We start from the raw sequence: 27,508 nt of genomic DNA, 5'->3' as shown, positions 1-27,508 counted from the left end.
AAAAAATCAAGATGGTCAGCACCAGAGGCGTGTCTTAAAGTTTCAATTCAGTTCTGGGCAGATTGGCTGTATTTAACCCTTGCTTGGACTCTCCTTCACAGCGTCCTGAAAACAACCCTTCAGGTAAGACAATGCTCATTTTCTTCTTGAGAAAGAAGAAAGCAGATATGATAGTAGCAGATACCTGAAATAACTTTCTAAAGAACATCAAGATCTGCCCTATATGGATTTCAATCACAGATTCCATTTGAATATTAGAAAATAGTGTCTAAAGAGTATGGGCAGATTGACAGTGGAGCCAGTTATGGAAAAACCGAAAAATAACATAAAGGTAGATAGCTAAATCTCCAGACTTTGTTGTATTTTACCAACACTACCAATATTGAGGAATACTGAAAATTATAATTCAAGAATAGCCAAAGAACCACACATTTTCCTACTCCGTATGAATTCAAAAGAATGAAAATAGTGGAAAAAGTACCCCTCATATTGTTAACAGCCTGCCCGCAATTCCTCTTTTAGATTGACTGGAGTCTGGAGCAGGATCTCCTATCCCAGCAGTATAGTCTATTGATATATACTATATTCTATTGCCTTTCCCTTGGTTTGTATAATTGTAAACTTGCTTTTTTAAGCCCAGTATCCATGTATATGTGTGATTTGTGACTTCTTAATTAAGACTTGTGGTTAGCCCCTGTAATATATTAGACCCCAGCATGGTGGCATGTTTTTTTTTAAAACCCTCTATATATTGGTTATTAATTTTCCGTACCGTATATAATGCTGCTTTTAATGGGTTATTTTTGTTCAGCTTTTATTTTAGTTTAATTCCAGACCTAGGATTTGTAAACTGCTTCAGATTTTTTGTAATAAATTATTATGCTTTTTTATATCTAATACATAAACTGTATTTATTGCCTTCTTGAATGCAGTTCATATAATACCACAGACACACGTCTCATTTAGTGTCTGTGTTGTGTTCCAGAGACAGAAGATTAAGCAGAATCGTAACTAATCGGACATGTGATAGAGGGAGGGAGACAACAGACAGAAACTATGAAGACCATTGGTTGCTACAGTCTCATTCAGATAAAATTATCTTGTGCAGTATGCCAGGCTTACTCAGGCACGCATTGTTGTCAGGCAGATGAAATTTAATTATGAATGTGTGCATTGGCTGGAAATGAATCTTTAATTACTGTTATATGCTATCATATTTGCAAATGGTTGCTAACCTAGATAATGTAGCTAAACGAGGGATAGATGTAGGGTTACCACTGAAACAGTATTCAGTGCTACAGATCACAGTAATTCAAAAGAGAATATTCTTGGTCAATCCTTTTAGCAAAGTAATAAGGAGAAGACAAACGTTCAGTTTTAAATATCTTGCCAGATACCGCTTGAATTAATCAGAGTTGGAACCTAAGCATTGTTTGAACTTCCAAGGAAATTAGAGAAATCAAGGTTTAAGATTAGTTGTCTGTCATTTTCAAGTCAGTGCCTGCTCTTGATATACAAGCCTCTGACAGTGAAGAATGGCTATTAACTAAGGCCCATGTATTCACACCAGACCTTAGATAAACTTTTATTTTCAGCATTAGCTAAATTCATAGAGTAGACATAAGACAGTTTTATTAATTTTTCTAAAGCTAGTTGTTTTTTTATGCTCAAGAAACCTGAATAAGAAGTTCTATTGTCACCTTTTTATACTGATGAAAAGGATTTCTGTTTTAGGCAGAGGCACTTTGCTCTGGGGGGCATGTGCACTACTAGCCAATTATTTCTAAAATGCTATGCGACTTTTCATTGTAAAAAATAAATGACCAAGCAAAAGGTTGTTTAGAACTTGAATGACTAAAGCATTAACTTCTAAGAAGAAGAAAAGGAAATTTGAAGCTTTATTTCAAAGCTGTATTTTATATGTGATAAGGCTGCAAATTCATATGAAAATTAACAAAATATATTTCAACTTTTCATAGGTCTGGAAACAAAAAGGAGAAGAATATAGAGTAACAGGATATGGTGGATGGATATGGATTAGTAAAACACATGTTCATAGATTTGTACCCAGATTACCTGGAAATACTAATGTCAGTTATAGAAAGTTACTACTTGGTAAGTGCTGGAAATCATCATTATCATTTTTATTATTTCATTACCATATTTTTTGGAGTATAAGATGCACCAAGGTTTTGAAGAGGCAATTTTTTAAAAAAAAAAGTTTTTGCATTCTGTAAACCTCCCAAAATCGGCCCGTTTTTTTTCCAAAAAAAAAAAGGCATGAATAGCCTTTAGGGGGCTTGCAGGGTGCTCCTGGGTGGTGGGCCCCCCAAAAATGAGCAAAAAAGGGGCCATTTTTTGTCAAAAAATTGCATGCATAGCCTTTAGGAGGCTTATAGAGTACTCCTGGGGGGGAGACAAAAGTAAGCAAGAAAAGGCCCGTTTTTCACTCATTTCTGCCTTCTACAGGCTCTGCACGGCCATTTTGGTGAAGGGGCAGGGTTTCAGGAGGCAAAAAATACTATATTAAGTGTATAAGACGCATCCAGATTTTCAGCCTCTTTTGAGGGAAAAGGGTGCGTCTTATACTCCAAAATACTGTGATTTTATTATAACTGACCAATCCAACAGACTCTGGGTATCTTACAAAACATAGCCATGATTTTGAAATATGAAGTGAGGTTTAAAACATCAAATATCAGTTTTCACTATGTATTTTCAAGCAACATTGTAATATTTTAATTTCTCTCTAGTTACAGCAAGCATTTCAGGAGAAAAATAAACATCTGTAAAATACTCTGTTTCTATCAATTATGGTTTTGCTGTAAAAAGTTGCTAATTATTCATTGTGTCTTAATTTTCTAAATAATGGAAGAACCAAACTACTGTAATGTGGTTTTATATCGAATGTGGTTTTATATTTCTACAGCTAGTCCATTTTACTATATTAAATTTTGTAATTAAAGAGAAAATATGTGGTGTTTGCAATATACTCTAAACCTCAGTGTAATAAATTCAAAGCTGTATAGAGCAGACAAATAGAATGTCTCCATAGATGAAAATCATTTCCCCCTTTTCAATGTGATCAGAAAATCTGTTCTGGAAGATTAGGGGGCCTTTTGGTATGGTAGGAAACAAAGCACTGAAGGAAAAGGGACAAAGTCACCTGTTTTTCCTAGTGCAGGGTGTCAAACTCACAGCCCATGGGCCAGATGCATCACACATTGGTCATCCCCACCCCCATTTTAGCGAAGGGGGAGAAGTCATGAGATGTCATGTGACAACACACGTTTGACATTCCTGACCTAGTGAGAGCTTCTACAAAATCAAAATCTTTTTGGAAACAAAATTGTTAAGCTTGTTATAATAATGTCATTTTCTAATAATTATTACTGATAGAGAAATGACTATCTGTTTTTATTATATGGTAATAGATAATAGCTTTTAATACTTTTGGTGGTCGTGTTTAGTCATTTTCCTCTGTTAAGATCTTATTGGATCTTATGATGATCCTGTATGATTTCATAGTCAGTAACATTTCTATTGAACAAAATTGCATTTCAGGGGAGGAAATAGTGCACTACTGTAATTGCAATAGTCTTATTTCTGAATGTAGTACTAGGTTTTTGAAAATGTATGCCTGTCTGAAAAGCTTATACTGACAAAGTGACCAAAATCATATGAGTATTTACATATTTCTTTATCAGCAAAGAACAATGCTGCTATCACAGAACAACAGCACGAATTGGATAAAAGGAAAAATCCAGCAAAAGTAAAAGTAGAGCACTGTTCTTTGAAAGATAGAATAAAGAGGTTCCATGAACCACATAAAAAGGACCAAAAAGAAACTGAACATTCTGAGACCATGAAGAAAAGTCAGATCAAGGAAGAAAATGAACTAAATGAAGAAAAAGCTGAAATTGATGGACATTTTGAAAAATCAGATCAAGTGAAGGAAGGTAATAAGCATTTTTATCCGTTTTAATAAACATCTAACTTTTTATGGTTTAGCGAAATGTTTATATGTGCAACATTTACTTGAAGACAGTCTAGAGGAAATAATTTCTCATGGTAGAGTGTTCTATTAATTCCATATGCCTGTATATATTGTTTCAAAATAATATGTAATTAGTCACAATTTAGATTACTCTTCCTCAATCTGAATTCATTCCAAATGGGGATTTCGGACTTCCAGGATTCTCTACATAATTCAACTATGTGGTGCAGTGGTTAGAATGCAGTACTGCAGGCCACTTCTGCTGACTGCTGGGTACCTGCAGTTCGGCAGTTTGATTCTCACCAGGCTCAAGGTTGAGTCAGCCTTCCATCCTTCCGGGGTTGTTAAAATGAGGACCCAGATTACTGTTGGGGGCAATATGCTGACTCTGTAAACTGCTTAGAGAAGATTTTAAAAGCACTGTGAAGCAGTATATAAGTCTTAAGTGCTAAGAGCTATTGTTATTGATGCTGTACATCAGGGATGGGGAACAATGGCCCCTTTACGAACTTTGGACTTCGATTCCCAGGATTCCTGAGTCACTCATAGGTTGTAAAGGGGCTGTCTTTCCCCACCCCTGTGTTACATAATAATGAGAATATGTTGTATAATTGGAATGGTTGGGGACTTGGGTTTGTCAGTATATGTGTTAACTAATAAAGTGTCCTACTGATAAAACATTATTTTTTATAGATGAAAAAGTAATCTGTGAAAATGATAAAGACATCAAGGAGGAACCTATGGAAGTAGATGAAGTGAAAATGGATACTTCCCCCAAATGTGAAGAAACTCCAATCAGTGCAGATTTAATAAATGTTAGCGAAGGTTTTCACTTAAGGACATATTACAAAAGGAAAGTGAAAACATCAAAATTAGATGGACTACTTGAAAGAAGAGTAAAACAGTTTACACTAGAGGAAAAGCAGCGATTGGAAAGAATGAAGCTTAAAGCTGCTTCCAATTCCTCAGATTGTAAATCTCTGAGTCCACAAAGGAATACAGATGACCTACCATTAGCTAAGACAGAAACAGATGAAAAGAGAGCCCATATTTCAGGTACAAAACAATCTGAAGATCCTGTTAAAGACTGTTTGTCGTCTAACAACCTCCACTTCAATAAAACCAGTGAATCAGTTCAATCCGTGTCTTGCTTGAATAGACTTTTAGATGAAGAATCAGACGTCATTTCAGGTCAGTGCTCAGATTCTCAATGTTTGTTAGCAGCAAATGCTCATGGAAGTGCTTCTGAACCAGTGGATATGGAAAAAAATAAAGTGCTGAGTAAGGAGGAGGGTAATTCAACCATGGAACATTCTCAAGCAATAGACAATAAAGAATCAACTAAATGCAGTGTGCTAGGGGACAATGAAAAAAGTTCAGAGGAAATCACAGGGCCTAATTGTGAACATCATACACAGTCAGAGGGAATTGAACAGAATTGTGAAAAAGAGACTGCATCTTGCATTAAGAAAGGAAATGAAACCTTAAAAACTGAAAAACAGGACTGTGATTCTGTAGAAGCTTGTAATTTAGAGGATCATCATGCAGCAAATAACACAAATGTGAGTCTACCGAAAAGCAAGGAAGATGCATCTGAACCAAAGATTTCATTAAATCCCAAGCAAGTCCTGGAAGGCCTAAAATCATTACGTACTGAGCTTATTTCAGAGAAGGCCTTTGAAGCCCAGATTCCTGACACGATAGGAGAAAACATCTTGGATGAAATTACACACTCTAAAATTCCCGAAACAAATGGTGAAAAGCTAGAGCAGGCAAAGTGTGATCCTCCAACTTCCATAAGCAAGTGCATTGATCAGATTAAAAGCATTGCTGATAAAAACAATAATAAAAATGGAGAACACGATGTCCAGATGGACGGAGGAAAGTCGGCAACGTATCAGATCAATGGAAAAGATGCTGATTTCAAAGTACTGCCCAATGAAGAATGCTTAAAAAGAGAAGCTGAGAGTAACCTTGACTCTAAAGTCAATAATATTAATAAAAACAATCTGCTAGGTAAATCATTTCCTTCCAATGAATCTGTAAAACCATTTATGAATGGAGATATCTCTGTGGAAGATGTGGATGAGAGAAGACATTCAGAAAATGAGTTTTCTGTTCGGAGTTCTGTGGATCCTGACTGTGATCCTAGAGGCAGTGTTTTACCTCAGGAGGATACATCTCTGTCTGCTCAAGACAGTGGAAGGAAGCAACGTTCTTTTGAAAGATCTAGTCCTATTGATGAGGCATCCCTCACAGCTATCCATTCCTGTAATGAGAACAGCATAAGTAGTGAAACAGAAGGCATGGAGATTGAGTCATCGTGTATTAAGAAGGCTGCCCTCTCGCCTGTAATTTCATGCGAAGAATCTAGTTTGAGTAACGACTTTGCTGATCAGAATGGACTGCAGACACACAGAGTTAAAAACATCAATGGAGAGAGTGCAGTGAAAGCGGTTGTGACAGAAGTGACCACCACGTCTACCATTTCTACAGAATCAAAAACCGTTTATAAAGTGTCAGAGCTGTCAGTGGCCAAGGAGGATAAAGAACGTGTGGTGTCAGCAGCTGAAAATTGTTCCATATCCACTGTAACCACCACCACCACTACCACTGTAACAAAGCTTACCGCTCCCACAACCGATGTTATTTCTGTAAAAGAGCATAGTAAAACCGTGGTTACAACGACAGTGACTGATTCCTTGACAACCCCAAGTGGAACATTGGTGACTTCTATGACAGTCAGCAAGGAATATTCCACAAGGGACAAAGTGAAACTAATGAAGTTTTCAAGACCTAAAAAAACTCGTTCTGGAACCGCATTGCCATCTTACAGAAAGTTTGTTACTAAAAGCAGCAAAAAGAGCATATTTGTTTTACCCAGTGATGACTTGAAGAAGCTGGCAAGAAAAGGAGGGATTAGAGAAGTTCCTTGTTTCAACTATACCGCTAAGCCTGCTTTGGACATCTGGCCTTATCCATCCCCAAGACCAACGTTTGGTATCACTTGGAGGTACACTGTTATAACAATGTTAAAAAATTATAAGGACACTGAGTGGGAGATTTTGTTGTGCATGTATTGTGAATATATTATAATCCAGTACTTTAATTGTCATCACTTACAAATCTTAATTGCTTATGATTTTGTTCCTAAGATACTGGACCTGTTCTTAACAGGAGGATAATATTTCTTATATGTGTATTTAGAAAGAAAGATTTATTAGCTGCTTCTTGATCAGGATATAGGACAGTATTGGGGTAGGGAATCTTGTACTTAATGCAAATATCTGATATATGGAGTGATGACAAAACAGGAGAATTTTCAGAGGGTATGGACTGTAAAGTTTAAATATGCTGAAAAGTACCCACTGAGACCAAAAAGTAGAAATATCCTGGAATCCCATTCCTTTTAACTTGAACTTCTTGAAATGAATGCAGCCTAAAAACACTGAACACTGCAGAAATGTATTATTTTAAGATTATCCAAAAGAATGGGTAAAAAAACTCGGATCTTCAGTTCTGAGCTATGGTACAGAATTATTCTTATTCCTTTCATGATTAGTATAGTATAGGGGTATAGCGGAGTGAGACCAAGGAGGGCTACAGAATTGTTAAAGCTAGACACATGCTTTGTGCAGTAAGTTTGCTTTATGTTATTAAACGGGGTTTTGCTTGATAAACCTCATTTTAACAGCAACCAAGGGAGCTTTCAAAATAATCACAATTTGTGTTCTAATACATGCCACTAATATTATTTAGAGCATATCAATACTAGAAATTTGAAATCATGAAAAAATAATTTTCAAATTGCCATTGCAAAATAATGCTTTTTTCATAACTTACTTTCTTTGGTCAGCTTATCAAAGCCATGACAAAAACATCTAATACCATATTAATTTGGCTTCAGTAACTATTTAAGACTGTAAAACTATAATTAGTTGATCCGCTATTCTAGAAATATTCTGTAACTTGGCATTTAAATGAGCAGAATTCAACATGTGATAGCATAGATCTATATACAGGTACTCCTCAACTTACAACAACAATCTAGCCCAACATTTATATTGCTAAGTGAGACAATTAAGTGAGTTTCACCCTATTTTATAACCTTTCTTGCCACCCTTGTTAAGGTAATCACTGCAATTGTTAAGTGAGTAACGTGGCTGTAAAGTGTATCTGGCTTCCCCATTGACTTTGCTTGTCAAAGGGCACAAAAGGTGATCACATGACCCCGGGACGCTGCAGCTATTATAAATATGAGCCAGTTGCTGAGCATCCAAATTTTGATCATGTGACCATAGGGATGCTGCAACAGTCATAAGTGAAAAATGGTCATATGTCACTTTTTTCAATGCCATTATAACATCTAATGGTCTCTAAATGAATGGTTATAAGTCAAAGACTGTAATCAATGCTAATACTATATATGTTTCTATATGTGAAAGTACACTCCATTTTTAACTATGATTGAAAGAAAACATTAATTTTATCTCAGAAGATCTATGGCATTTAAGCTGTTTCTTTTAATAATATTTTATTCTGTATAGTTTTTAATGTTTTAATAATTAATTTTTTACTTGTTTTAACATAAGCTGCCCAAGAGTCATTTGTAGAGGAGATGGGTGGCCAGCCAATGAATTTGGCTGAAGGTGGCCAGCCAATGAATTTCTTTTTGGATTTTTTCCAGGTACCGACTTCAGACTGTAAAATCTTTGGCAGGGGTAAGCCTCATGTTGAGGTTACTCTGGGCATGCCTAAAGTGGGATGACATGGCTGCCAAACCTCCACCAGGAGGAGGAACTACGCGGACAGGTAGAATTGACTTTCAGAAATCTGGATAATTAAACAGTGTTTAAAAATGTATAATATATTATGGGAACTAGAACTCTGAAATCAATTATTATTATGAAATTCTGTTTTGGGTTTATTCCCATCCAATATGTCACACTTGGATGAATATGAATGAAACTGAAACCAATTTCAGTCCATGATTTTACAGGAAACTGTGGTCACACTACCAAACACAGACAAAAAAAAATTATATAGCAAGAAAGTTGGATATTGTTGTTAAGTAAGAAGATATTTATTAAAAAGATACCCCAAAATGCCAACCACCGGCGCAGTCTAGTATTGCAGTTCATTTAACCATGGGTTTTCTGTGATATCTAAATTGGGGGAACTGGTTAAAATATTTCCTATAAACTAAAACTGCAAATTGGTTTGCATTGCTGGTTTGTGGAGAGGTGCATCTTGTCTGTTAGACTATTATAATACTAGTTTAACAGATTTAAGAGCTGTCTTTGTTGCTGGGCAAACAGAAGGGAGGAATAGCCAAGTTCTTGATACTCATTTCCATAGAACATTGCTTATTAGGACTTTATATCTGAATATAAATATAATCTGTAATTTGGCTTTTAGCTGGTCAGGTTCATTTTTATTAAGTCTTTCACTCCTTCAGTATTCCATCAATATTGCGAGTTCAGCATAACATCATTCCCTGGAGATTAGACATGCTATGTCCCTACTGGTTTTCTGTAAGGGCCTAAAGACATGGTTTTGTGGCGAAGCCTGGGGACCAGGGTATGTGATTGACCCATATCTTGGACCTGAAGCATAACTTTTGTTATAGTCAGAAATATCATAAGCATCTTTGTCAATTTCCAGAGTTTCAGTATACACAAGAAAGGTGTCAGTTTAAAAATCAATCCTCAGAATAACTTTTTAAAAAGAAAACAGTGTAAAAACCAGTGCAAAACCAGTTAAAACTCTTTTAGTTTTTGTTTTAATACAGTTTTAATAATATTCTATTATTATTAATCGGGATGCAGTAGCTCAGTGGCTAGGACGCTGAGCTTATCGATCAGAAAGGTTGGCAGTTCGGTTCAGCGGTTCAAATCCCTTGCACCGCGTAACAGTGAGCTCCCATTACTTCTGCCAATCTAGCAGTTCAAAAGCATGTAAAAATGCAAGTAGAAAAATAGGAACTACCTTTGGCAGGAAGGTAACTGCATTCCATGTGCCTTCGGCGTTTAGTCATGATGGCCACATGAACATGGAGATATCTTTGGACAGTGCTGGCTCTGCGGCTTTGAAACAGAGATGAGCACCGCCCCCTAAAGTCGGGAACAATTAGCACATACGTGTGAGGGGAACTTTCACTTTTACCTAATAATATTTTATTCTGTATAGTTTTTAATTTTTAATAATTTATTTTTTACTTGTTTTAACATAAGCTGCCCAAGAGACATTTGTAGAGGAGATGGGTGACATAAAGATTTAATTAATGAATGAATGAATTAATTGTAAGCCTCCACATGTATAGACTGCTTGTAAGAGAATACTACTTAATGTGGATTCATTTTTAATACATTAGACATTTAATTGATAAACCTGCACTGCTTAACATTTGCAAGAAGATACTGAGGGAGAATACCATGGAGTTTGGGATTGATCATTGTCAGTGAACTTTTTCAGACCAGAATTTGTTTGGGCATGACTATTAAAAGCCATTTCCCTTTTTTCTGTAGTTCTGTGCAGATGTTTTCTTGCCTCCAAATGCAGCAGGCTACTATAGATTCCTTCTCACACAGAACTCAACTATTTGCTTTACAAATGTTTTTTGAAGTTGGTCCAAGGGCCATAGAAGCAGAGTTCTAAATTAGTCAATGAATTACTCATTTTTCTGGCCTTGTAGAAAAGACGTTTCTGTTTCTCATTCATTTTAATCTTTTGCAGTTAGAAATTGCAGTAGACTTTTCTTTTTTTCCTGTTCTGTTACTCTTTAATTATTATTAACTCTTGTTTAAAATTATGGCTATTCTGCGTATTATCTTAAAGATCTTATGTTCAAAACATGCAGCTATTTTCACCAAATAAATATAAGACTTACAACCACAATTGAGCCAAAATTTATCCTGCTAACGCAGTTTTTAAATGATTTATGTCTCATTTAATGACCCTTTTGCCACAGTTAAGTGAATCACTGTAATTATTAAGTGAATCATTTGGTCGTTAAGCAAATGTGGTTTCCCTTATTGACTGCTTGTTGGAAGCCTGCTTGGAAGGTTGCAAATGGTAATCACATGATCCCGGGACAGTACAACTCTCATAAATACATTGCCAAGGGCCCAAATTTTGATCATGTAATCATGGGGATGCTGTAATAGTCATAAGTGTGAAAAATGGCCATAAATCATTTTTTTCAGTGCTGTTGCAACTTTGAATGGTCACTAAATGAATGGTTGTAAGTTGAGGACTACACATAAAATCCAGTAATATTAGTCACATTTCTGTACTTCATTTCACTTTCATTACGAGGTTCACCTAATTAGTAACTTAAGTTTGAAGTTACAAAATTTTAAAGAGCACCCTGACATACGGCACAATTGATTAAAACTTTTCTTAATCAATAATGGAGGTTAAATGTGAAGTACCAGTAGAGGGTTTTTTTTGGGGGGGGGGGGGGGGAGATTCTGCACATATACCAAAACAAACTATGCAGTTTTTAAACCAAAACTCCAGAATTTCAGCTAACATTTGTGATAATGTCTTTTTACATTGGTGAATGAATCTGCAAATACATTTCTAGAAACATCAGAAATGGAAATTACAACAACTGAAATAATCAAACGGAGAGATGTTGGACCATACGGGATTCGATCAGAGTACTGCATACGGAAAATTATTTGTCCTATTGGTGTTCCAGAGGCCCCCAAAGGTAAACATGCAAATAAAATACTCAAATAACTTAGATGGACGAACATGGCCTGTGTTCATACTCATATTTAACTGAGAATTGATCGACATTACTTTTTTGTCAGAAACGCCAACCCCTCAGAGGAAGGGGCTTAGATCGAGTGCTTTGAGGCCCAAAAGGCCAGAAACACCAAAGCAAACAGGACCAGTCATCATTGAAACCTGGGTGGCAGAGGAGGAGTTGGAATTATGGGAGATAAAAGCATTTTCTGAAAGGTAAGATGACAGCCGAAACCTGTTGTAGCTGTACTGAGGTAAATATTTGAAGGCATTTGAGTTATGCCAGTTGGTTTAACAAACAAATTGAAACTTCAGAAAAATAAACATAACTGGAAGTGCAGTTCAGGAAATACAAACGGGGGTGGGGGGTGGGGAGACCCTTCTTGATAACCTTTGTTTCTTCATTTCAATGAATGTAATGCTTAAAAACAATAGCTGTTAAGACTGTTAAACTGATTCCAGTTAATTAAACTGTGCAGTCACTTTGGTTTCCTATTTCTTCATTTCTATTCATTCTTTTTGCATAATTTCTTTTATATGCCCTTTCCTCCACTCCAGCTTTATGGTGATTCTACTCGGCTCCAATATCTTGTTTAGTTTTTCCAGGTTTCCTTTTTTTTAAACTTGTTGGAACTCAAGAAAATCAAATTTTGAAAAGTTGAAACTTGCCAAATCCCTGCCCTTTCCATTTATCTCATCATGAGATCAAAGTTTGCCTTATTAATGGAATGGGCAGCATATAAATTTAATTTAATAAATAAGTAATGATAGCATTTTGTAGCTTTATAACCTATGACTTTCTTTGCCTTCATTTCCTTGTGCTTCTTTTAGGAGTTGCCGGGCTTATTTTAACACAAGGCAATAAAGTCCTTCCATGTTTGTCGTACAATGAGTTCTATAAGTCCTACCATAATAACAGTATTATCTGGTGCTAATCAGAATGGATGCATTGGGTTGCCTTCCCCTGTCTCAGTTTGGGCACCTTTCTTCTGAGCTTTTTAAGATCTTCTTTTAAATATTTAAGCTTTAAGCCCCCACTTCACTTACTAAAGATATATCATCCATTGTTTCATCTAGGTAAACTGTGTCATCTGGACATTAAAATAGTTCAGCCAGTGCAGCAGGCAAATCAGATATTGCAGGCAGTGTCTTGAATTAGATTCAGAGGTGGTCAACAGTTGGTTCTAAAGGATATGAATGGAATTCTCCAATTCTGTCATGGGAATGGCATAGGAAGAGCAACCCGGGGCTACATAGGGAAAATGTAATGAGACCTTCCTTTTTTTCATTAAATCCAAGTTTCCTCTAGACTTGCAGAGGACAACGTTTATGACAAGGTTCATAAAATATTTCAAAAGGAAGAATTAATTTATAAGGTTAGATCATGTTGACATTTGAAAATTTCAGGAACTTAAGATGTCCTGTACTAATAGCTTGGAAACGAGTTCTCTTGATATAAAAATTGTAATTCCTTGATAATGCTTGGTATTTTCTATACTTCTCTTTTGCAGGGTGGAGAAGGAAAAGGCCCAGGCAGTTGAACAACAGGCTAAGGTTAGTGAACAGAAGAAGGCAGAGGAGTTCAAGGCTCAAATGGAGGCTCAACTCAAACAGCAACGATTGGCTGCCCAACAGGTGGGGTAGCCTTTTAGAAGTCCCACCTGTAAAAAGCTTGCATTTATGTACAATTAGCAAATTAGCATGGAAGTGTGTCTTCCTTGAATATTTTCTTATGAGTAAAATTATATGAAGCTCCATAATGGGAATCTAAGTTGGTACTTCAGATTTTGACATTTGTTGTACTTGTTTACATTACACTTCATGTGGAAGCTTTTCCGCCGGGTTGTATGCCTCTCCAAATTTCTGTTGAAAAGCTATTAAGGTAGATGTTGACAGAATATGTAATTTGGCAGGGTCTGGTGAATGTAACTTTTGGCCTTCTACCAAGTTTGCAATCAAAAACACTTCCATGTTGGAATGGAAATGGGGTTCTTAGATATATTTATTAACCTTTGATACAGAATTAATCTGCTGTAAATGAGATCTGCACCCAAGGCTGACATCTGGTAATTAACTCTGTCATTTTCCTAAATTTCTTTTTAATAGTTGCTTTCCCTCTTATATGTCATTGGTTCTTTATGTTATGTCCATTTTGCTTTCCCAAGTGAAATGCTCACCCAAGTCAGGCTATGTATTAATATAAAATGAAACAGAACACATGTTGCTGGATTTGGCATTCATGAACAAAACAAGCAAAAATAGCAAAAGCAAAATTGGAGGGGGAAAAAAGATCAATTAGATCACCCTCTTTTCATGTGCTTTATTGATAAGTATATAAAAAATAGTCCGTTTAAACACTCTAGGAAAGTATTCAGTCCTTCTCTAGCAGACATGCATTTCATATCAACTTTTAGTTAAATATTACAATATAGCAACACAAATTAAAACTATTTGTATTAATAAAAGATTTCAGGTGTCGGAAACCACTCAATAGTATGGGTATCCTTGCATGCTTATATACATGTAGAAATATATATATATCAGATTTTCAGCAGCTTTTATTTACAAAATTGATTCATAATCTTCCTACAACTTGTACGCCTCTTAATTCTCAGTAGCTTACATCAAGCAATATAAATAATAAATCAATAAGTCAGCTTGATCAATTATTGGTATATTAAATTAAACTAATATAAAAATAAGGAAGTTGAATTTTCAGATTTGTGCCAGCTGTTGCCTCAAACAATAAACCTCCCCTGAATGCACCAGCCAAGAAAAAATGTCCTCATTATCCCCAGATGGTTTCCTGAGAAGCTACATTTTAAAATCTCTTCAGAAATCCAACAGAGTAGGTTGTTCTGATATCCGAAGCAAGCTATCCCAAACACGGGGCGCCATCGCTGAAAAAGCTGAACTGTTTAAGAATCCCTGTATATGTCATTCTCTTGGAGAACAAACCTTTAGGAGCTTCTCTTCTAGCTGATACTGGATGGACAGTTGGGTAGTCTATCTAAAATCATTGCAATAATCTAGGTAGATGATGACAAGGACAGGACTGAATAGGCACTGTGCCTCCTTATTCAAGAATGACCACAGTTGATGCATCAAACACAATTACAAAAAAGTCCTGGCTATTATCTACTACTGGGGGGATCCCGAAAACCCCTCAGGCTGCAAGTTAGCTCTTTCTTAGGTAGCACAACCTCCATTGAGAACGAATTTCTGTATTGTTAGCTTTATAATATACCAGCCACTACATTTTGCTAGGCTGGAGTCTGAAACAGTTTTTTCCTATCCATATCTTCCTAGACACCAGGTCACGAGCTTTGTTATTCCTCTTGTCCAATGAGATCAGGGCTATTGTTGTTTATTGATACAACTTCATGCCATGCAGACAGGGACGAGCTTTGTTATTTTTCCTCCCTATCTGGGCCTGAATCCTGTCTGAAAGAGATTCAGAGAATCCATTTCATTTAGGAAGTCACTGCAGCTGTACACATATTCTCAGAAATGCTCTCTAAAGATCAAGTGATGGCTTCTTTGAATGGAAGCATACCATGTTTTTCCTACTGAGAAGGGAATGCTTTTCTCTCCTGGAGGAGTTCACTATTTACTAAACTCTCCCTTCTGTAATCTCTGGCAGTTTTCTCTAGCCCAATAATGAAGGCGTCCAATCCATTAGATTAATAGCACAGAGGATTGTGTTAACTTCTTCTGGATCTGTATGTTTATTTATTTTAGAAAATTTCTATAGCCTCCTACTCGCTCACAGCAACTATAGGCGGCTTACAAACAGTCGTTCAAGATAAAGTCTCTGTCATCTCGGTTACCTAGAATTGCAGCTTTAACCAAAGTGCCTGTATGTAGTATGTCATAAAATAATATTGCCCAATTAAAATGTTACACAATAACTGCAGGCCCTGTTATCTTAAAAAAATGTCGTATCAAATAAGAGGATTTTTTTAAAGAATCAGACTCTGATACTTTAAAAAATGCCCCTGATTGAATACTTTAAAATTTTACTTTCACCATCATAATAAAAGACTTCACAGAATGTTCCAAGCACTGCATATTACAATGGGTTGGATCCAGAGCGGCCATGTTGTGGAATCTGATGAATCAGATGTTCTGTGGAGGAATTCTCTCAAGTAAAAAGTGCCAACTGAGCTGGATGCTACCAGTCCATGCAAAAGAGGACCCCAGATATAGATTATCAGAAGCCATCTGAGGGCTATTCTTTCCTCTCACGTTCTTTCTTAGAAAGCTACCAAAAAATTAGTGCCAGTGCTTTTTCTTACAAGTGGTGAGTGGGGAATTGGATACAAGAGGAAGAGAAGCAGGAATGTATGAAAAGCTTCTCAAATACTGGTCAGGGACTCCCAACTTGAACAACTCTTGACTGCTGCTATAAATTTGCTTTAAAGGTTTGGGGATCCTTTGACAAAAACCACAATTAGGTATCTATGATCTCAGGCAGGCCAAAATTAATTACCTTATGGAAATATTTATTGATTTTCATGAATGCCATCCTAAAGCACTCTTCAGCATTGCTACAAAAATTCGAGTTTCAAAGTGCCAAGTTACAGAAATATTACCCATCTAAGCTCTAAGGATGTTCTTTGTAGGCCAGTTTCTTAGCTGCTATATTACAATATAGCAGGTTTCATATGGTCAGGATTTCAGTGGAAAACAGTTTCTGTATTCTAATAGTCGTTTGAAAATTTGTAATGGCAATGTGTCCATTATAGCCGGCTTTTCTTTATAAAATATTTTATCTCAAATTAGTGGAATGTCCTGAAGAATTATGTGAGTGAGCTTATCTTTTGCATATTTACACAGTTGTATTTGAATATTTACATAATTGTCCAGCTGTATTTTATAAGATAAGATGACTTTTATTGTCACTTTTTTGTGAACACACTGGTACACATTAAAAAATGAAATTCTAATGCCTACTCTGAAAAGAAAATAAATATATAACCATACATGCACGCGCATGCGCGCACACACACATATATACTATTTGTCTATATCTACACACACACATACATACGCGCACACACACACACAGTTCATTTTGACAACATAGAAAAATGAGTCCTGAGAGTTAACGATGTTGATAATAGTGCTTGGTTCCAAAAAAATATAAATGAAATTCAGCCTTAATTTGCCTGGTCTATATAAGGGATGGGCAACTTCTAGGCCAGATCTCAAATTGATCTTTTCTTATTCTTGGGACCATGTCTGGTATGATTGCTGAAATAGAAACATACACCCCTTCCCCTCCCCAAAACCCGAAACCCACTATATTTTGCCCATATGTGTGATATGACCTTGCTTTTTTTGTCCCTCCTCCCTGTACATCTCTTAATTACAAATGTTGTCCACCTTTGTATTTTGGGATAAGAATGATGATACAGTTGCATGGATGAATGGAAGCTGTTCGTTGTGATATCATGATGTTTAACTCTCTTAGAAGCGACTGGAACAACAGAAGCAGGTGCCTGTCGTGTGTGGAGCTGCTACAGCTACTACAACTAGCAGTGCTGTGACAACAGTTTCCACTCCTCAGAAAGTTGTAGTAGGCTCATTACCACGCTCCATGCCCAGTGGAGCCAAAGTAGTGCTGGCCACCAAAATGGGATCTCCAGCTACAGTAACATTCCAGCAGAACAAGAATTTCCACCAAACCTTTGCTACCTGGGTTAAGCAAGGCCAGCCTTCAACAGGTAAATGACTTAGTTAAAATATACTTTCTGTGGGTTGTCTTAACTTGGATCTGTAGTAACAAGTTTTTATTTACAATATTGGAGTTTACTTATACCAGAGGTGCCAGCTATGGTCTTTGGAATTATGGGGAGCTGCTCAGGAGGCTACACCTAAGAGATAGTTTACGGAGTTGCTGTTTGCATAACCTGGCATCGCTGTCACCTGAACAGAGCAGCTCAGAAAGTTCCGTATGAACAGCTTCTCCTGAAGATGTCAACTGAAAAGCAGAACCATCATGCTAACTGCCCTGAAGATGATTGGGTGATGGGTGCAGGCTGCGTCCTGAAATTACTAAGCCTAATTAGAGTGTTCTTCCGAAAACAGATTCCGCAATTGTGTATGATGGCAGTGCGTTTTGTCAACATAATATATTTGTATACTGCTTACAAGAGATTAAAAATTGCCTTTCTTGGATCCAGCTAAGACTCACTTGTTAAGTCAGTCAGTCATGTGGCCATTAAGTGAATCTGGCTTTTCCCACTGACTTTGCCTGTCAGAAGCCAATTGGGAAGGTTTAAAATTGCCTTTGATGGATCACACTGAGATATATTTGTTAAGTCAGTTATGTGGTCATTAAGTGAATTTCGCTTCTCCCACTGATTTTGCTTGTCAGAAGCCAACTGACAAGATTACATGATTCCGGGACAGTGCAATTATCATAAATGCACGCCAGTTGCCAAGTGCCTGAATTCACGTGGTCTCAGGCCTACCACAACAGTCATAAGTGTGAAAATCAGTCATGAGTCAGTTGTAACACTGAATGATCATTAAATGAATGATTGTAAGTTAATATAGCAATAGCAATAGCAATAGCAGTAGACTTATATACCGCTTCATAGGCCTTTCAGGCCTCTCTAAGCGGTTTACAGAGAGTCAGCATATTGCCCCCAACAATCTGGGTCCTCATTTTACCCACCTCGGAAGGATGGAAGGCTGAGTCAACCCTGAGCCGGTGAGATTTGAACCGCTGACCTGCTGATCTAGCAGTAGCCTGCAGTGCTGCATTTAACCACTGCACCACCTTAAGGACTACCTGCACATATTCTTTAAAGGAAGGAGATTCTTAGTAGAATTCTGAACTCAGCAAATGGAACTATAAATGCTACCTGTGTGATGGTTTTAATTCAAGGCTATGTGGTGGCTCAGTTGCTAAGACGCTGAGCTTGTCGATCAGAAAAGTTGGCAGATCAAATCCCTAGCGCCGCGTAACGGAGTGAGCTCCCATTACCTGTCCCAGCTTCTGCCAACCTAGCAGTTCGAAAGCACGTAAAAATGCAAGTAGAAAAATAGGGACCACCAAGGTGGTGCAGTGGTTAGAGTGCAGTACTGCAGCCCACTTCAGCTGACTGCTAACTGCAGTTCGGCGGTTCAAATCTCACTGGCTCAAGGTTGACTCAGCCTTCCATCCTTCCGAGGTGGGTAAAATGAGGACCCAGACTGTGGGGCAATATGCTGACTCTGTAAACCGCTTAGAGAGGGCTGAAAGCCTTATGAAGCAGTATATAAGTTGAACTGCTATTGCTATTGTGGGAAAGTAACAGCACTCCATGCACTTTCGGTATTTAGTCATGCCAGCTACATGACCATGGAGACGTCTTCAGACAGCGCTGGCTCTTCGGCTTTGAAACAGAGTTGAGCACTGCCCCCTAGAGTCAAGGGACGACTAGCATACATATGTGTGAGGGGAACCTTTACCTTTACCTTAGGGATGCTGAGGGTGTATATGTTCAGCCTAGTTTCTTCCATTAAATTGGGATATAAACCATGGAAACAAATCCTTTGGATACTGAGGATTTCCCCCCCTTTTTTTTTTGCAACAAAGAAATAAATTCTTTGTGCTGGGCAACAAACCACAAGGAAAGTTGTGTATGTTGATTCTGTGTTGTAAGCCCCACTGGCCTCAGTGGCTCCTGTTACAGTGCATCAGGCATCACATTCTCTCCTTCTTCCAACCTGTGTTAAGGGTGAAAGTCTGTAATGGAGATAGGGATAGAGAAAGAATATAGAGGCTTGCAGACTCATCTTCTGCATATGGCAGAGAACAAAAGGAGAGTAGGGATGATGTGCTTGTCTCATTCCCTTGAAGCAAGGCGACACTTTCACCTTTTCTCATGCTTTATCTTCCTTTATTACTTCCTTTATAAGTAACTCAAACGGGCAAACATAGCTAATACTCCTTCCTCCTCCTAAATCCCCCAAACTAACTACCCTATACCAGTGGTCCCCAACCCCCGGTCCGCGGACCGGTGCCGGGCCGTGGAGTACCTGGCACCGGGCCGCGCAGCGGCCGGGGGCCATGCAACGGCCGACTCTTCACTCATGCAGTGCCGTCGCCGGAGGGGGGGAGCTGCGCGGAAGCACAGGAGCAAGTGAGGCGAGGAGGAAGAATCCCCCGCTACTACACCACCCCCTCCCCCTCCCCGAGTCAGCCGTCCCCTCAGTGAACGCCTCCGCCTCTTTCTCCTTTCTCGCCTCAGTCGGCTCGCCTGGAAGCGAGGCGAGGAGGGGGCGGACCATGCGCTGGAAGCGGAGCCCTTGGAGGCCGCTCTCTTCTTTTTCCCGCCCAGCCTTGGCTTGTGAGAAGGAACGGCGGGAGAGGTAGAGAGAGAGAGAGAGAGAGAACGTCGGGCAGCCGAGGGCGGGGGGGGGTCTTTTGAGGGGAGATGGGGGGTGCGCGATTTTGGCGCCAGATTCAGGCCGCCGCTGCCGCTATTGCAGCGCACGGTGGAAAAGCGGCGGTCTTGCCCACCCCTTCCCTGCCTCCCGCCCGCTCCAGTTGCCGCAGCCAGGGGTGGGGGCTCGGTGCCTGAAGTCTCTTGCCTCTCTTCCAAAATTTCGCCAACGGGCATCGGTGAAGCGCGCTCTTTCTCTTCCTCACAAAACACATTTCCTTTCCCCCCATGCGTAGTTATTGGCAATATGGACTCTTGGAGGCTGCGCTCCCGGGTCGCATTTCCTTTTTGCAGCCCACGAGAATGCTTGGTTCTGAGCCTCAAAAAACGAGAGTTCTCTTAAGGCTGCAAAAAAGGAATATACTTTGGTCCTTGAAGCGCTTTTCCTGTTATTTGGACATTATATATATACGTACGTACATACGTACGGTATGTATATATGCATGTATGTATGTATGTATGTGTATATATATATATATATATATATATATATATATATGTATGTATATATATATATATATGTATGTATATATATATATATATGTCTGTAGTCCATAATATAGTGATGATTTAAAAAAAAATTAGTTGAGCACATGGAATCTTTTTTCTTTTAGTATATTTTGGAGGTGGGGGCCCACTTTGTTATTTAAGATAGTATCTCCTTTTATATATGGTAGTGAAGATACCTAATACTCCCACCCCCTATTTCCCCCACCTTGTGAGGTGGGGGGGCTTAGATAGAGTGAATGGGCTTAATACTGTATTCTTTTTACATTGCTATCCTCTGGCTTATTTAATTTTGCCCTTGCTCTTTTTATCTTTGACCTTGATTAATTCAGCTGTTTATTCCTTAAAATCTACATACAAAATGGAAGGTGGGATATGATTCAGGTGTTGAATTGGGAAGGTGGATTTAAAAAGTATGTTTGTATTCCCCCATTTTCGCCCCCCCCCCACCCCTGCGCGCGCTCAGCGGGCCACGGTAAAATTATCAAAGGCTGACTGGTCCGCGGCGATAAAAAGGTTGGGGACCACTGCCCTATACGATGGGTTGGGCTGAGAGTGAGTGTCTGGCCTAAAGTTGCCCAGCCAGCTTTCATGGCTAAGCTGGGACTAGAACTCACAGTCTCCTGGTTTCTAGGCCAGTACCTTAACCACTACATACACCAAAGTGGCTGTCACCAGTTCAGTTATTTTCTTCTCCTGCATAGTTGCCTGCTTTCAAATACATCATCTTTTAACAACCCCATAATCTCTTTGTGAAATAGAGCCTGGGCAACAGAATGGAGCTGAGTGTTTAGTGGCCAGCTGCCCTTCCTGTCGTCTATGTGGAATTTTCTTTCAGCAGATAATATTCTCAGTGTGCCCGGAGACAGAAATATCTGCCTTTACCTAGGATCGAACTTACAGCCTCCTGATTGTGTGGAGGGAGCTCCACCTCTAAGCCACCATACCACTCCCTGCTTTCAATTATATCTTCCTGTTATTGAATTCTGAAAAAAATACAGGATGATTCTCCATTTGTGGAGAAAATTATTTGAGGGAAAGCTATCTTCTTTTGAGTTCATAAGCTTCAACCATCTGTTAATTTATATATTGGTTTTGACTTGTCACGAAGTCTTAGAGCAAGGAGCTTGTTCCAGCGACTTCCACATCCCAAAGAATTGGTATTTAAATGTTGTAATAAATATTGAAAATATTTTTATGCATTACCACATCCATAGTTTTATAAAACTTAGTCTTGCCCTCCAACTCTAATTAAAAATGATTCTTTGGCCTTTCTGTAATGAAGGCGGTGTATTTAAAAGTCCAGGTGAATGCAGCTGCATTATATAATAATGATGTCATCTGGGCAAAAGAGTGAAACAGAATCATTGTTGCTATTGGTTGATTTATTGATGTGCGTTAAATGTCAAAAGAAATCTACACATATACATTGGGATTTTTTTGTTTTGTTTTTGGCCCCAATTTCTGGTTTATTAGCCACCAGCACGGCTGCTACATCAGCAACCACCATATCTAGCAGTGGTCAGACTTTCCAGATTGCCAGCAGTCCAGTAACCATGGCGGGCAAAGTGATTACAAAGCTGCCTCTTCCTGCAAATAGCAAAATAGTTGCTGTTAATGTGCCAGCTACTCAAGGAGGTAGGAAAATGTCATGAAAAACTAAATTCTTTTTTTTTAAAGTGGGGGTTTCCTAGTAAATTATCTATGACCTTTCTTTAGAGAAGGTTACTTGGGATTTGTTCATAGTCTCTGTTTTAATTTCTCTGACTGGCATTTGTTCACATTGGCATCTATAAATTCCCATGCAGTTGTCTTTCATAGTCTCCACAGAGAAACATAGTTAGTGTTTAAAATCAGTGTCAGTGTACGTCTTATCCATGGTAGATATTAAAGGAAGCCAGTAGCAGACTAAAGGCCCAAGTTGTAATCTTTTAATCTTGCAGGAGGTTTGTTATTACATGTACTACTGGAAAATAATCACTTTGACTATATTTAATTTTAATTATTTTTAAACATGAATGAAATCAAGTTTAGCTGTTGCCTATTATTTATTTATTTTTGTAACATTATTTATTTATTTGTAACATTTGTGTCACATCAAACTCTGCCTCCTCATCACAATTAAAACAACATCAATAATAAAACAACGTAATACACATATTTCTAATACCATAAATTTTAAAAACTTGGTACTAAAGCTGAACTTCCAAAATACAGTCCCTCAGTTAAATCCTCTCATCCATCTCACCCTGTCCTAGCACTTGGTATTAAGAGCAGGTCTTTAATGCTTTTTGGAACGCTAGGAGAAGGAGGTAGAGGCCTGCTGAACTTCAAGGGGAAGGCAATTCATAGGGCAGGGGTTATAAAAAGGCACACTTCCTGATCCCACAAAGTGCAATGTTTTAAGGGAAGAGACTAGGAGTGTGCCCACCCTATTGGTAGGATGGGTAATTGCTCTTAGGAAGAGATGAGCACCGCCCCCTAGAGTCGGGAACGAGTAGCACATATGTCCAAGGACACATATGTCCTTTACCATTACCTTATTCGCTGTATTAAACATTACAAGTGCAGGATAGACTTGTTCAGCCAAAATGTTATTTAATTCACAAGTCTAATCCTTGTCATTTGTGATGTGAATTTTTTAAAAGTTGGAATCTTTTTTTTTAAAAAAAAAACCATTTTAAACAATATGTGTGTTATCTTGTGATTTGGCAGCGCTTTTCAATTAATAAATGCATTGCTCTCCCAATAGGCGTAGTTCAGGTGCAGCAAAAAGTGTTGGGCATCATTCCATCAACTACTGGAGCAAACCAACAAACATTTACTTCATTCCAGCCAAGGACAGCAACTGTAACTATTAGGCCAAATAATACAGGAACTGTTTGTACAACAAGTGCTTCACAAGTAAGTTTCACTCTTTCTTCTATTAGGATAATACAGGACCTGTTTGAGTGACTTTGGGATGATTTCAGTTTTTATCTTTTAATGTGTACTGTAATACATTGAGATCCTGTCTTTTTGGTTACTTCAGTTGACCAGGGGCAATACTGATTGGTAGTTCTGGTGACATATGATTCAGATATTACTCTGTCAAGATATCTGGGATAGATTGCTTTACTCAGAGATGAAATGTCTGAGAATAAGTCATTTGCATTTTTTAAAATCATAAACTGGCTGTCAGTTTGGGGAGAGATGCTGCAGTTACTATATGTAAAAAAAAGTGTTAGGGTATGAACAAAAGAAGACAGGCTTAAATAGAAAAAAAATGCAATTTGATTTTTAAAAAGCTTTCTTGTGGCTTCCGTGAAGAGTATTTTATTTTCATAGTTTTCTTTTGCGCACGCGCACACACACACACACACACACACACACACACACACACACACGTGTTACTTTTAGCTTTGCAGGATAAGAAAAAGTTGTTTGTTTGTAACTTGTACAGATAATGCCTGGGACACCTCTTCGGCCTGGAATGACGGTCATAAGAACACCTCTTCAGCAGTCAGCTCTAGGAAAGACCATCATCCGAACACCTGTAGTAGTACAGCAAGGTGTTATTCCAACCAGTAGGTTATTTTTTAAAATAATTTCCAGTGTGTGGAGGTTGTGGTTTGTTTCTCCATTTTGAATTTTCTTCTGTATCATTCACACTTATTCAAACGTGTCCAGGTTGAAGAATTTGTATTTAAATAATTGATAATACTTAAGAGCTTTAGATTCAATCACTCTTACCAGAACTAAAAGTTAAATAGCCACTTGCATTTTGTTCATTTTGTTTAGTTCCTTTTTCCCATTTGAATCAAATGAGATCAAAACTAATGCTTAGGCAAAGAACTCATGCTAGTACAATCTTTGTTCTTTTTTGAATAGTTGACATCAATCACAAAAGGTTATTAAAAGTCTCTACGGTTTCAAAAACATTTGCCTTGCAGCATTGGAAGGTCTGGTTGAGATACACAATTCCTAGGTCCCCTCGGAGCGTGAGAATAAATTGAACATTTCTGTACATTCTGTACTATAAACAATTTCATTCAGTATGTAAAAAAAAAATAATTCATCAAAATATTAACTGTGTGACAATATAAACTATTTTCAGCCCTTTGAAGGAACCAACTCTGATTTTGTTAAACAGTGTACTGTTGATTTTTCTGGTTAATGGATCTTACTATTGAAGAAGAAATATGCAGTTTTTAAAATGATTGGGTGGGTTAATTTTTTAATAAGAGTCACTGGCCAAAGGATTGTAAAATCCTGTGATATGTTAATACAGGCCAAACACAACAAGTGGTCACCCAGATCATCAGAGGTCAGCCTGTGTCAACAGCCGTGTCTAGTCCTGCTACAGTTTCTGCCAGCCAAAAGGTGTCAACAACTGCAGGAATACCTTCACAGCATCTGCAGCCACAAGCCACTCCACCACATCCTCCTCGGCCTCAACAGGGACAGGTGAAGCTTACCATGGCGCAACTCACACAACTCACACAAGGACAGGTAAGCAGTCATGATTTGGGAGAAGGGGACTCCTATAATGAGCAAAAGATCTCAATCAGCACACCAAAAAAAGATAGCTTTATCAGGGAGTGGTTCAGGCAGAGAGAACTTAGCGTTCAGTGGTACACCACTGAATTTCAGCCGCACCGTTTCAGAATCTCCGGAAGCTGCAAAATGGGGTTTGGGGAATTATTTTTGCCCTGCTGTTTTGAATGAAGCTTCTATTCAGAAAAAAGACTCTTTTCAAGTGGTAAATTTTATTACAAAGTTAAACTACAGGAGGCTTATAAATGTTATCCTCTTTTTAGAGATATTTTTCATTTTCTTTAGTTTTAATTCTCTGCTTTTTGCATACTGTATGCATTTCTTCATAGTATTTGGGTGCTTGAAACCCAAGTTGTGAGATGTTAAAGAGATTCACATCATGACATCAACGTTTCTCCTTTCGGTTTTAAATTTTGACTGGTTTATGCTATGACTTATTGGTAGGAAATTTTCTTCTTTTAGAAATCATCTATATTGTAGACAGTGCAGATTGCAATGTCCATATTAACTCTTATGGGGTTGCAATTCAGAACATAAAGCAGCCTTGGCTCTTTTATTGACATTAATAACTTTTGCTTTGTATTTTTTGTCTTGTCTCCCACTTAGGGTGGCAGTCAGGGATTAACCGTAGTAATTCAGGGTCAGGGTCAGACAACTGGGCAGTTGCAGTTGATTCCACAAGGTGTGACGGTAATCCCAGGTCCAGGTCAGCAACTGATGCAAGCCGCTATGCCAAATGGTACCATTCAGCGCTTTCTGTTCACCCCATTATCTACTGTAGCTACAGCAGCCAGCACCACTTCTACGACAGTTTCCACCTCAATATCAGGTATACTTTTTATTCGTAATGCTCACACCCCAAAAAGGGAAAATCAGCATTTTGATACAAGCTTTAAAATGTTTAGGTTTTTTTCCCCCCCAAGGTGATGATTGGGAGAAAGTTGGATAACTGTTGGGCAGAAGTATAATTCGCTTTTGCTGCTGTTGCTATTTTTGTTTTGGGAGCCCTTGGGTGGATTTTGGGTTGCAGTGCTAGATTGCACTCTGGTTAGGGGAGTGAAGGTTTCAGATATGAGTGGAAGAAGAATGGGACGTTGCCCTGTGGAGGAGTGGGAGAAATGATTTGACCACTTTCTAGTGGAAGCAGAATGGGCCTTTGTGTATGCGATCTTCATTCAGTGCATTTCCACCTGGGTTCAAGAGTTGGAGTCTCAGCTCATAGCAGTAATAGTTTTGAGGGCCTACCCAAAAGAGTGTAGCACAACTGAATGGGAGGTATTGTGTGAGATGAAGGCTTGCAGATGAAGCAGACTGGTCTCTTTAACAGACAGATGGCTCGTGGTGTCATGGTGAGAACTGGAATGGCAGAAGCTTGGTTGGATTCACCTAATCCTTGCAGTTGAGCTCTGTAGACTGCTAATAAGCATGTGAGAACTTTGTGAGAACTTGGCCACCCTGAACCTACTGAGAAGCAGCAGGGGAGGTGGCTGTGATGAATGATCTGAAAGAGGTTGATAAAGTTGCTAAAGATTTTCCAGGGTCTTTAGAGGGCAAAAGATAGAGACTGGGAAGGACAACTGACATAGGGCAGATAATATTATCCAAGAGAGAATTATGGTGAGAAACTAGGACCAGGCTGTACATGGTGCAGGAAGAGTTCATGGTTTTCTTCCTTTCTCCAATTGATGTTAATAGCTCTGGAAAGGTCTGATCCAGGGCCCCTGATTTGTGGGCTGCCTTAGGATTCAGTGATCTCCCCTCTCCTGTTTATTAACATGACAGGAACCTTATGATTGTTGATCTGGCCACTTGTTTGTTAGATCCATGTCCCTCGTGGCTGGTTAAAGCTTCTTGGGGGTGGGTTGAGGGGTAATATGTGGGTGAATCTATATGGAGCATGCATGTGTGCCTCCTGCCCGCCAGCTGATCTTTGTGTCTCTGCCGTGCATCTGTGAAGGGCCTGCATGCATGCGGGACAGGCACTCAGTCCAGAAAAGCTTAGCCATCATTGATCTAGAGACTGTTCAGGTCTGGAAGGGGAGGAACAGGCTCAGGCTCAATTCTGACAAGACCAAGTGGCTGTGACTATTCGGCTCTTCTGGTGCTGATGGTTTCCGCTTGTTGATTCTTGATAGGTAGCTGGACTGAAAATCCTATCATGATCACTGCTTTGCATGATGCTGTCCTTGAAGACCACTTGCAATCTGTAACTGATCCACAACGCAGTGGTGCAAGCAGCTATCGGCACACTTTGATACACCTAACTAATACC

General features: G+C 38.5%; 1 protein-coding gene across 1 annotated transcript in view; it reads left to right on the top strand.

The window, feature by feature from the left end:
- Nucleotides 1-27,508, top strand: part of BPTF (bromodomain PHD finger transcription factor) — a 92,437-nt gene that overhangs the window by 41,204 nt on the left and 23,725 nt on the right. Inside the window, 13 exon segments of the mRNA XM_032211050.1 lie at nt 1,980-2,115; nt 3,708-3,959; nt 4,691-7,010; nt 8,685-8,809; nt 11,586-11,714; nt 11,818-11,968; nt 13,264-13,387; nt 17,229-17,481; nt 22,177-22,338; nt 23,453-23,604; nt 24,143-24,266; nt 24,971-25,191; nt 25,843-26,065. Coding sequence (XP_032066941.1) covers nt 1,980-2,115; nt 3,708-3,959; nt 4,691-7,010; nt 8,685-8,809; nt 11,586-11,714; nt 11,818-11,968; nt 13,264-13,387; nt 17,229-17,481; nt 22,177-22,338; nt 23,453-23,604; nt 24,143-24,266; nt 24,971-25,191; nt 25,843-26,065 — 4,372 coding nt within the window.

This window comes from Thamnophis elegans, chromosome 2, assembly GCF_009769535.1.
Source record: "Thamnophis elegans isolate rThaEle1 chromosome 2, rThaEle1.pri, whole genome shotgun sequence".
In the NCBI taxonomy this organism is placed as follows: domain Eukaryota; kingdom Metazoa; phylum Chordata; class Lepidosauria; order Squamata; family Colubridae; genus Thamnophis; species Thamnophis elegans.
Note: the sequence above shows the minus strand (reverse complement) of the source record. Positions and strands in the feature narration are given on the sequence as shown.